The sequence below is a fragment of the Poecilia reticulata genome, chromosome 10, assembly GCF_904066995.2.
Source record: "Poecilia reticulata chromosome 10, P_reticulata-male-v2, whole genome shotgun sequence".
Lineage (NCBI taxonomy): Eukaryota > Metazoa > Chordata > Actinopteri > Cyprinodontiformes > Poeciliidae > Poecilia > Poecilia reticulata.
The window spans coordinates 25,239,888-25,252,209 of NC_088839.1; the positions used below are offsets into that span (position 1 = coordinate 25,239,888).

General features: G+C 38.8%; 1 protein-coding gene across 2 annotated transcripts; it reads right to left on the reverse strand.

Moving 5' to 3' along the window:
* Positions 1-31: 31 nt before the first annotated feature.
* On the reverse strand, positions 32-12,262 carry nox1 (NADPH oxidase 1). 2 transcript variants are annotated; one of them, XM_008420668.3, is made up of 13 exons: positions 10,489-12,262; positions 10,245-10,340; positions 9,569-9,679; positions 7,728-7,812; positions 6,862-7,022; positions 5,884-6,077; positions 5,666-5,795; positions 5,489-5,581; positions 4,267-4,508; positions 3,042-3,204; positions 1,838-1,984; positions 1,632-1,756; positions 32-725 (listed from the first exon to the last, which is right to left on the reverse strand). In XM_008420668.3, the coding sequence occupies exons 1-13, from the start codon at positions 10,531-10,533 to the stop codon at positions 599-601; spliced, it is 1,719 nt and encodes a 572-aa protein (XP_008418890.1). In that variant the 5' UTR covers positions 10,534-12,262; the 3' UTR covers positions 32-598. The 2 variants fall into 2 exon arrangements, with proteins under 2 accessions (XP_008418890.1, XP_008418891.1); XM_008420669.3 differs by lacking the exons at positions 9,569-9,679; positions 10,245-10,340; positions 10,489-12,262 and adding an exon at positions 8,008-8,607.
* Between the last annotated feature and the right edge of the window lie 60 nt (positions 12,263-12,322).

Sequence of the window (12,322 nt, forward strand, 5' to 3'; positions counted from 1 at the left end):
CTTTTGTTTCTAGTCAGGAAGAAAGAAGCCATTCAGGAAACGCTGGAAAGCTTTTATTATTTTTCTGTTCCAGTAAACCATTTTCCTCAACCAGTAAGAGGCGACAACAAGGATGTACATCGTGTATACAGATATGTAAACTTTATGTTCATATTTACAGCTTTAAAAAGGCTAAATGTACAAAAGCTTCAGCAGTCAGTAGAAAATGTAATTTTAAAAAAGGAAAAGCTGCAAAGTTTTAAACATTTCTACATTTGTGTTTGGATTTGAATAGTTCAACACTAAATCAGCACATTATTATCCCAAATTAGCACAACCAGCTGCGTTTTTAAATATACAGATCAAGTTTGTTTAGCTTCACACTTTGTGGTAACAATAAAACTTTTACTGGAAATGACTTCATGATTCAAGATGACAAACCCTGAGCTTAATGCCCAAGCAGCTCCTTTCTTTCCAGTGAATTTAAAAGTCAAACCCACCCGGCCGGTTCTGCAGCCAGCTGTGAGTCTTTACAGTCACTAGCGATCTGTGAGTTTCCTCCCCAACCAGAACCAGCCCTCAGTCACAGCTGCTCAACAACAGTCGTTTTGTTCTTGGCTCAGAAGTTCTCCTTGTTGAAGTAAAATTTGGTTTTGCGAGGATCCACGTCCGAGTATTTCCCGCATTTCTTCTCCAGAACTTTCCCGAGCGCCTCGGGTCCGCACAGGAACGTTCCCACCACGGACCTGCAGACGACCAAAACAAAACCAAAACTATAAACGTCTGCAAATCTGTTAATTTCAGTCATAAATGGCTTCAGCAACCAATGAAATTCACCTGCGGAACAAGTTCAGGTCATAATTTCATGGCTCATCTTGACATGAGAAAAACCGATCACATTTTATTCTGTAGGTCCCCTAAATTACTTAGTAGTGTTATTTTTAATACTCAAAAGTAATTTATTCCTTGTTATTTTTGGAGTGGAAGTCCAATGTTAAACTTATTTAGTATGACAACGCATTTAAAAAGAGTAAATTTCTGCCAAAAAAAATCAGAAATTTTCCTGATAAAACAAGAAAATTTAACTGCAGAATTTGGCAGGAAAAGCAGATTTCCTTGGATTAATTTCAGAAATTCTCTAGAAAGAGTTTGAAAATCTTTGATTTCCAAAAGTTGAGAATTTGCAAGAAAAAACTAAAATCTTAAGATTAATCTCAGAAATTTTCTAGAAAAATCCATAAGATTCCTGAGTGCCACAAGTCAAAAAATAAATGAGAGAAAAATCTGAAATTTCAAGAGTAATCTTGGAAATTTTCTATAAAAAACTTGAAACAGGCATTTTATGATTAAATTTTCTCCAAAAAAACAAGCAGATTTTTGAATTTTGAAACTCAAATGTTCTTATTTTTTAGAGAAAATTCCCGATATTTAATCTTAAAAAGTTAGTTGGTTTCAGAGCTAATTTTTAATCTTTCAAGCGCAGAAATTTTTCAAGTTTTTCTAGAGCATTTCTGGGATAAATCTCAGCATTTCTGAATTTTTTGGCAGAAATTCATCCCTGTTTTCCTCATCTAAAACAGCCCTAATGCGCTCAGCAATAAGAAAATTTTGTTTTTCCAAAAAGAGGACATGAAATAAAACGCCTGCCTTACGTTGGGTTCTCTTTGCGGACTTGTTCGAACTCCTTGTCCCAGTTGGGTCGGCCGTAGTGAGTTTTCTGCTTGAGCCCAGTGACCACATCCGTTTCCCGATCCATGTTCACCATGACGTAATTCACCTGATGGCAGTAAAAGGAAAAAGGTTTACGGCGACGTTCATGAGGAAATCATGATGGGTAATCTGGACTTTGGACTCGTACATGGCTCTGGTCCCATCCGGTCAGAAACAGCTTGTAGGTGAGGAAATCCCCCATGCCTCTCTCCTCCATCTCCTTCTCCTGCGCCTTCAGGAGGTCGGCGAACCACTCGAAGGCGTGGGTTTCCCGGCACAACCAGTAGAAATAGATCTGAGACCAGTAAATACAACAAGGTGTGTCAGAACAATGGCACCGCTCCCACTTACACAGGAGTATAATTATTAATATGTTGTTAAAGCTTGTGCCTGGATAAATTGGTAAAAAAAAAACATTAACAAATTGTTAAAATGAAGAAATATCTGTTTTTAATTTGTCTCTAAAGCTGCATTATGTCACTTTTATTAAAAATGATTTTTTTTTTACATATTTGTTAAAACTGTCACCATGTTGTGAGACAGATGATGTAAAAAAAAAAATCAATCTCCTCCACCTACTCCCTGATCTACTACTGCCATCTTAAGAAATGCCAAAAACAACCAATCAGAGCCAGGAGAAGCGCTGTTAATCAACTTCATGAACACGATGCTAAATGAGTTACTGGTGGAGAAACGACTTACTGTTACAGGAAAACCGTTTATTCGCTATTATTGGCGGCTATGCTAACTAGCCTTAGCATTCAAAACAGACTCTGTGGGTCAAAGCGCTGATTGACAGCGCTAAGACCCGCCTCCTGGCTCTGATTGGTTGTTTCTGGGAGAAGGCAGAGAGCTCGACTTATTCACAGTTTATCAGTTTTATTCCATACTATCACAACATGGTGGCAGCAGCTTTAAATTAAATAATGTATTTTTATTTTTTTGCAACCAAAATCACAGATTTTGTGGAGCTACTTTAGAGATATTAGCAAGAAATGTTTGTGCTTAAAACAGACAGTAAGTGTGATTTTGCTTTGTTACTCCCCATATCGATTACAGATCATAATAAAAGTAGGAAATACTGCCACCTGCAGGTGGAAGTTAGCGTCACGTAAACTTGATGTTTTTGACCATTATTATGCATTAGCATGAAGCAGTGTGAGGATCTTTTGATTTTGCGAGAATTTTTCCAAAAAACTAGACTGACTGATTAATATGATTTGATTTGATTGATAAAATAATATGTAAGCTCAGAGCTTTTATCTTGAAGGGCCACATAGAAGGCTGTGGCGGGCCAGATTTGGCCCCCGGGCCTTGAGTTTGTCACCGTGACAAAACGTGAGCAGGCTCACCTTTCTGGTTTTCAGATTGGGGTCGTTGTCTTTGAACTTGTACCAGATGGACTTGAGGATGGAGGCGAAGGGAGTGACGCCGATGCCGGCGCCGACCAGCATGCTGACCTCGTAGTCGAAGACGTCCTCACTGGCCGTCCCGAAAGGCCCGTCCACGCCCATCCTGAAGACGGACAGCAGGTCAGTTGAGGACAAACAGACGTCACAACTTACAGTGAGTTTGTGTTGGATTTCAGGAGAAACAAAAACACAAAGCAGAGAAGGAGAAATGTTGCATATTCAGCCCTCTTTACTCTGATGCGTCGAAATGAAAGCAGGAGCAATTATTTGTTCAGACTTCAATCTCAGTAGTTGAACATTAACAACAGGCAGGTCAGAAAGTCCTGTTTATTCTTGTATTATTATGACTTTTTTCCAGTAATACGATTTTCCTCTTAATCTGACATTCTTATTTTGACTTTATTCTTGTACAATTTTATTAGCGTTATAAAACTTTAAGGTCGGATTATTCTCAATATACTGTGACGTTTTTATTATTTGGACTTTATTGTCGTAATTAAAAAAGACTTGCTGTAATACTCCGTCATACCGTTATGTTTCCTAAAAGCTGCTAAGAGTTATAGTATTATTGTAACTTTATTCTCCTAATATTACGACTTTATTCTGAAATTATGATTGTTGTGTTTTTACAACTTTATTGCCGTCTTGTAAAATGACTTCTTGTAATATTATGAGTTATTTTAACTTTATCTTCAAAAATGTTGACTTTATTGTTGTATGACTATTGTCGTGTTATTACAACATTATTATTACTTTTGACTTTAGTCACGTAATATTCTAACTTTATCCTCATAATTATATAAAACTGATTAGTTTTACCCTAATATTCTGCCGTACTTTTATGTTTCGTAAAAGCCTCTAAAAGTGTAAAAAACAAAAGGAAAAAAAAAGTACATATTTATTTTATTTTTCTAATTTGATTTTAGGTAACATGTTTACTGACACTTTAGGCAGTTAAGAGGGAAACTAATAAATGTTTGGTGTGAAAATAAAATCAAACATGCCTCATATCGGATTGGAGTAAAAATCCCATCATTATTCACTTTCAATGTTTCTGCAGCTTAAACTATTAACAACCAAAACCAAATAAATAATTTCCCTCTAAATTCAACCTGTTAGATATTTGCTGGAAAACCTGACTGTTGTTCGTAATGCGAACACCTACTTGGGCCCCTGCGCTCCCTCCGGCAGCTTCTCCATGATGTCGATGAGTCTGTCCGTCCAGTCGCCGGCCGAGCGGATGTGGACGCTGAAGAAGTCCTCCTCGGGGGCAGAGGTCATGGTGAACGGGTGCCACTCCAGCTGCGAGATGGACGGGCAGTTGAGGAAGACGTACTGGCCCACGTCCATTTTGAAGCCCTTCTTCACCAGCTGCAGCTCCAGCACTTTGGACGGCCGCATCACAATCTGCAAAAAAAAAACCCTCTCAGTCAGAGTCGGCCCAAGGAATATGGGAGTTAAGCAGCTGCTTAGGGCCTCCACACCAGCAGGGGGGCCCAAGAGCAGCACCACGCTAAGCTAGTGTGATAAAATATATTTAAAATAACATTGAATAATCCAAACTACAATGCTATTACACATCGATTAACTATTTCCGTTTTATTTTTATAGTTGTTACACAAATAATACACTGCAAAAACTCAAAATCTTACCAAGAATATTTGCCTAGTTTGTAGTGCAAATATTTTAGTACACATGAAATAAGACAAGAAAATTTACAAGTAACTTTTCAGCAAGAAACGTGAGCTTATTTTAAGCCAATAATTCATTAACATTGATTTAAAATAGCGCCAGCTCTATGGCAGATTATCTCACTTAAAGCAAAATATTTTCCTCATGTTATTTGTAAAATTATCTGTCAATAGAACAAGTACTTTTTAATCAATATTATGTAAGTCAGTTTAATCTTACTTCAAACGTACTGAGATATTTTCAATAGAAACTAGACAAAAATACTTTTGTGTTTTTGCAGTGTTGGTTAATAAGTTCCTGCTGTTGACTGTGGCCACTGTTGGGGAAAGATAAGATATTAATTTGTCGCCTTGTTTACTGTAAATCTAGTGTTTAATTATACTTTCAAATAGTTAAAATCATAAACATACTTAAATACCATTCTGCATTTCAAAATCCCCCCCCCAATTTTTTTTTTTTTTTTACTCCTGGAAGGTCAAAATCAATTGCAACAATAACACTGGTGTGATGTAAGCTAATTACAAATTATGCTAATAAATGTAGGAAAGATGAAGCATCTGGTGGTGACATGTTGGTTGGGAGTGGCCCCAAATGAAAATCTGCTCAGGGCCCCAAAAAGGCTTTGGTCGGCCCTGCTCTCACATCAGTCAGCAGCAAGAAAACACATAAAAATAATAATAAAACTGATGTTTTACCTTTCTGTACTGGACATTCTGCATGTAGCGAACAAAGCGCAGCAAACGCTCGAATAGATAAATAACCATTGGGCCGATCACGTACCGCCAGGTCTACAGAGAAAAAGGAAGAAACTATGACGTTCTTCATACTGGGAGGAGAATCAGACGGAGGAACTGAAGAGAGAAAACACAAACCTGAGCCGGCCCTCCTTCAAACTGAGGGATGGGACACTCAGGAATCTTCCCCCAATCCTCTGTGCGGTTGTGACAAAACAAGGGGTCGTGTTCTTCATACGACTCTTCATCCTGCCTCCTGACGATGTACCTGAAGATGAGACAGGCGGGTAAATGACGAGACAAACAACAACGCTGCAGGAGAAGGAGAACGTCAGAGCTAACAAATTCTCTCGTACCCGATTCCATGAATGACGAGACCGGCGAAGAAGATGATGAAGAGGTGGTGTGTGTACCAGAAGACCTCGAAGTAGTTGCGCCTGATGACCTCCATGGAGGACGTGATGATGAGGATGAGCGCCAGAGTGATGATGACGCCGGTGAGGCCGGCGATGGACGTGAAGACGAAGTAGGTGGGGATTTGCTGCGGATCCTGAGGCAGAGCGAGAAAACAAGAGGAAACATCTTTAATCCTATTTGAGAATATTTCACCAACCTGATGCTTTTTGCTGAATTGAAAGCAAAACTACAGTTTATTATGTATGACAGCATATTAGGGTTAAGAAAGTAATGGAGTACATTTTTGTCACAAAACTCAGAAATTTCTATAAAAGAAACAAGGACATTACTAAAAAAAATATAGAAACATCTGAGTTTGGAAAGCTGACAATTTTCTAGAAGAAATTCAGAAATTTTGAGATTAATCTCAGAAATTAAAAAAAAAGAAAAGAAAAAAGTTTCTGATTTTAAACATTTTGTAGAAGGAACTTTGAAATTTTGAGATTAATCTCAGAAATGTTTGAAAAAAAGAAGAATGGAAATTTCTAAGTTTCAGATTTTTAACCTTTGAAACTCAGCAATGTTCATGTCATTTCAAGAAAATTTCTGAGATCTATTTCAAAATTTCTGAAATTTTGGAGCAAATTTTCAAACTCAGAAATGTAGATGTTTTTTTCTAGAAAATGTCTGAGATATGAAAAAACAAAGACATTCTCCTTTGTGATGGCAGAATCTGGTCTATTTGCTGTGGTCCATAATCAAAAACATTATTTAATTTGTTTCATTTAAGTTGGCGTTTCCTGTGGGAAAAGTGATTTTTCTTTGATCCTGACCGCCACATTGAATGCATAATTAATTTAATTTATGGGGAAATGTGGCAGAATATTATTTATTTGCATCGGAAACGTAAACATGGCGGGCTTCGGTGCAGGACTTACGATGTCGTTTTTGCGGATCGGGTTCAGGTAGGTGGTTCTGTGGTCTGAATCGTCTGTGTCTTCCTCCAGGTTGGACAGAGCGGTGCTGAGGTTGTCGTAAACTCCCTGTCTGCTGTTGTTCAGCCACTCCACGTTCAACAAGTGGGCGACCATGTGAACGGCTGCGAGAGCAAACAGGAGAGAGGTCACCGCTTTGTTTCTGGCTCTGGTTCTGCTGTCTCCAGAACCGCCTGCACTCAGGAAGGATCCTAACGCCGACAAACTGCAGGTTTAACATGTTTGAATCAACAAAAACCCAGAGGTATTTAAAATATCCTGTCCTTTTGACAAGGGCCAACAAATCACTACAGGATTTTAAGCCTTTTTTATCTGTAATATTGTAAAATTGTAAATGAATTATCCAGAAATGAAGACATTATTACTGGTCCAAGGATTTTACATTGTCATTAGGCTATCTGTGTTTTCTTTAACTTTATTTTAACTGTATTCTTTCCTCTTTTGTCTGAAATCCGAAAATAGAAAAACAAGCAACTTTGTATAGCAACTTCAATTTTGAAGCATCAAGTTTAGGTTCAAAATTTAGTTAGCATAAAGCTAATCTCTGAACAAAACTGACAATTATCAGGAAACATGTTTTAAAAACAACCACAAAGAACCATTGTTTCCACTTCTATTTCCTCATATGCTTACAAGGGAAAATAAGACAGATAAGCATCTCGTTGCATAATTGCTCCAACATAAACACATTAAGGAATTGTATTGTTAGAGCAGATTTTAAATGTCAAACTAATTGTCAAAGAGCTAAATAAATGTAATAATCCTGTCAAAGTTGTGGGATTGGTTTAGAAATGGGTGCATGAGTTCACCTGTCATCAAGGCGATCATGTAAGCCACCAGCTTGTGGAAAGTCAAGTTTTTGTCCAGTTGTTTCCTCATTGTTCTGCTGCAGCGCTGAAAGAGTTACATGGACGGAAGCCAGGGTTAGAAACATCTAAGGTCATAACTCTCCACAAAACCACAAAGTTGCTCAACATCGGCCTCTTAATGCCACTGTAAGGAGTGGTTTTACAGTTTATTGTCCCATTTAAACCTTATCAATAGTCCCTTTGTTAGTACTATGCGTGGAGCTGTGTTGAAGTGGCCTACTTTGTCTACTTAATGTGGAGAAGCCATATCTCGGAGAGCTCTTCGTGAACAATGTTGCTAATAATATCCGACGTTTGGACCATTTTCTCTCGTCATTTATCGATTCATCTGCATTTAATGTTTACGGGTCGTTAACACGCATCTCATTAACTATTGTGGCTAATTTGGTAGAATAACTAATTTCATCACGTTGTGTTAGACGTACGCTAACTGACGACTTGCTAGCTAAAACAGCCAGATAAATGCGGGTAACCATGGTAACCAGTGAGCGTTTAACGGCCGCCCGGCTCTTCTGCAGTTGAGTTGCGCGCGAGTCCGCTGTTTCCATAATCCCTTCATAGAAAAGCGCCCCACTCAGGCGCGGAGCTATAGGGAGGACTGGGGGGGGCGGCTGCTCCTCCTTTAAACACAACCTGAAGCGTTACAGGGACCCGGTGATTCGTTAAGGGCCCGGTAAGTGGCCCGCAACCCCCGGCCCGACGCTGACTTGTTCCGCTAGTGGCCCCACTCAGTGGCGCAAAAAGTGGGTATGCAGGGTATGCAACGCATAGGGGCGCAGCACCAGAGGGGGCGCCAAAACCCCGTCTGGAGGGGGCGGCGCGCCGATGATGTTTTCCCATACACTTCAGCGCGCCTTACGCTCCTTCACATTACGCACATAACGAGGCGATTTTAGCAGCTTTACCCTTCACTGTATCCTCGTCTCGGGGGGGGGAGGGGGGGTTAGAGAGAGCTTTTGTTTTCTACGTTCCTTCACCCTGACGTACCTTCCCTGGGTGGGGGGGGGGGGGGGGGCGCCGATTTATGTTTTCGCATCCACCTGAATAATGTGTAGTTGCGCCACTGGCCCCACTGTTATTATTATTTTGAGACCATTTTCAAGTGGTATAATGCAAGAACACATTCTCAAAGATTAATAAACTTTAAATTCTAATGAATATTTAACACTGGAACTGAAAGACATTATAAATATCGAAAATAAATAAACAACAATTAAAATGAATTATAAAGTCTCTGTAAACAAAACTGCCCTTCAAAAAAGGGCTAAGCAGCAGACTGAAGACTGTTATCATTCAGTTTTGGTAGAAATGGAGAAGAGAAAAAAAACAATAAATCATGCAAATAAAAATTATTGAGCTTGTTTTAATTTATTATGTGATTAATTGATTTATTGATTATTGCAACAGGTCTAATTGTCACCACAGATATCAGGTTTTAGGTTAAATAAAACTGTCAGAAACCTGGTTGATCAGAAGTTTCACTTTAATAAAACAAATGTTCTTTGTAGTCAAATCCAGCTTTCAAATCTTTTTAAATCCCACTTCCTACATTTTAAAAATAATGTTATAATTTTAAATCTCTTAATGGCCTTTCCCCACCTTATTTATCTGAACCTTTAAGTTCTTACTTTTGAAGTTTTAAGCTTTTCTGCACATTAAATCAACTTTTATAACATTTTCACATGGAGAAAGCTGAGATGTTCACCAGATTTAATCTACTAGAGTCTTTGTCAGTAAATATGGCTTGTGGTGTGAAATGAGGCGTGTAAACGTCGTCCTACCACGAAGGATCCTCGGAGCAGAGACAGCAGGTTCCTGCACACCGGCAGCAGGATCAGCATGCAGTTAAAGTTCAGGACGGCTGCAGGAGCTCTGGCCCAGGACAAGGCAGGCTGCAGGAGGGACAAACACACCTTACCTCAAATTATTACTCTGTTTAATGTTGATTATTGATGTTGAAAACACCAAATTCAGAGTCACAGACAGTTTGAGTATTCATTAATTCATTAAAATTGGTGAAATACAGGAAGTGTTTTCAAAGAGGGAGAGATCTAAATGATGTCTTTGTTACAATGAATTGACTTGTTTTATTTAAATTGTTTTTGTAATAAGTTTCAAAAGACTAAAAAACAAATGTCAATTTTTTTCTAGAATTTTTTTTACATTAATCTAAAAATACTTTTTTTTTCTTTTCTTTTTTTTTGCGAAAATGTTTTATTTCCAAAAAGTACAAGATAAAATGTTTTAGTCCTGCGAATCCTTCTGACTTGTGACAAAAAGTTTGTACACCCCTGGTCTGTCATAGCCAGGCTCTTTTTTATCATGCCTCCAAATCTCAGGTGTGTCCCCCTGATTCTGCTTCTTTTTTAATCAGAACTGGCTTCAAAAATCCGAAGTATGCGAGGAGTTTCTGCAGCGCTGAAAAGCTTCACGGTTTCGTTCGTGTTCACTACTTACCCCCAGCAAATGACGGGTGTAGTAAAACTCTTCTCCGTGCTCATACACGAAGTAAAACCAGACAAAGAGGAAGATATTCAGGCCCATCCAGACCGACTGCAAAAACAAAAAGTGCTCATTAGAAAGCGGATCTCTTTCAGAAAGGATGCAAACTGCACTTGTCAGTCATAATTACGCGCAAAACCAGTGCGCAAAACTCCGCTAAAAGCTCTAATAAATCCTCAAAGTTTGGATAAGGACTCACTATTATGATGGCTGAAAACCAATTGTTGACAAACCAGTTCCCCATGATGAAGGCTTCTTCTCGGCTCTCTGTGGCTGCTCATCCTCAGCCCGCTGGCTTTATAGCTCCCACCTGCAGGGACTCCTCCCTCCATCACTCCCAGATGCACATAGCAAATCCTCCTCCTCCTTCTCCTTGAGGAGACTTGAAGAATCACATTCCTGTCTGACTGCAGCGTTAGGCTGGATTAACCTTTACTGGACTGACCGAGGAATGAGGAAACAGACACCGACTCCATCCAGGAAACCTCTGCTGCGGTGACGCAACCTGAGTAACTTTTATTGTTGTGCGTCTTAATATGTTGAAACATAAGAAAGATTAAGTCATTCAGTTAAAACTGCGAAGCTTCTAAAGAAGCTGGAATGTAAACTTTCCAGCCATGGAAAGTTTAGTGGAAGGGAAAGGTATAAAAAAGAGAGGATTGTGTTGCAGGATGCGGTGCAATTTTCACATTCCTTCTAGTTATTTCCGAACGGTATATTAAGGTCATACATTTACGACAAAAACAAACAAACAAAAAAAAAAAAAGACTCTTTTTGAAATGTTGAGATTAAACTCAGAAAATGTCTAGAAAAAAACAAAGACATTTCTGAGCTCCAAAAGTCAAATATGTGCGTGAAAAAAATCCCATGGCGTCTTGATGTTAATCTCAGAAAATTTCCAGAAACAAGGAAATTTCTGAGCTCCAACTGTTGAATATTTGCTAGAAAAAAACTCAGAATTCTGAGATCTCAAAATTCCCCAAGTTTATTTTAGCGGAAATTTACCGCTCATTTATTTTTTTTTTTTATAAAGGAAAAAAGAAACAACTTCTGTTTCCAGATAATTTATTTTATTGCTCTAGAAATCAAAATCCCAGAATCTGAAGACGGAGGACAACAAAGTCCAGAATGTATCCAAGCTGTCTACCGGGAAATGCACGTCATGCTTCCCTCTGCTGATAAGCTTTATGGAGAGGCTGGTTTTATTCTCCAGCGGGTTTTCTACCTGCACCAAACACACCTGCTTCAGCAAACTTACCTACATAAACCCCAATTTATGAAAACATGGCGTGTGCAAAGACGACAAACGTCAGACCCATTTAAGACTTTTATCACGAAAGAATGTAAGAGTCTTAGCCCCATAGCACCGAGCTAATGTAGCATCGTTTGGGTTAGCAACAGAAGTGAGCCAGTGGCGGAGGCGAACGTTGTCAAGCCAGCTGGCGATAAATCTGCACTTAAACTATGATGGACGCAAAAAAAGCTAGCTAGCTAGCTAGTTTTACTCAGTCTGTTTCCACGGCAGCAACCAGAAACAATGGTTACTGGGGACTAGCTGCTAACGTACCGTTGTTAGCTAACTAGCTACTAATACACCTTCGCTAGTTAGCAACACAGATATGAATATTCATGTCTACGGCTAGCAAAGGTATATTAGCAGCTAGTTAGCAGTAGCCTCAACCGCCTGGAGTAGCAGAAAGCAATGCTGAAGCGATTCAAACGTTTGACAAAAAAAAAAGAGGAAAAAAGACGACAATCAAAATGTGGGTATTACATCTATAAGTGATGTTTTATATGATGTCAGTTCAGCATTTTGGTCAGTTTTGCAATTTTGAAAGTGCTTATAATTGGTTTGGCTAAATAGTCCTGTCATCTCAAAATTTAAGCCCTGTGATTAAATATATAAGGCCAACATACCTTTTTTAAGAAAAACGAATTTGAGACATAAGGATATAATTTTAGGTGCATGAATTTAAGACTTTTTAAGGATGTGTGGACGCCCTCATTAAAGAAACGTTAGCATTTAAAATGAT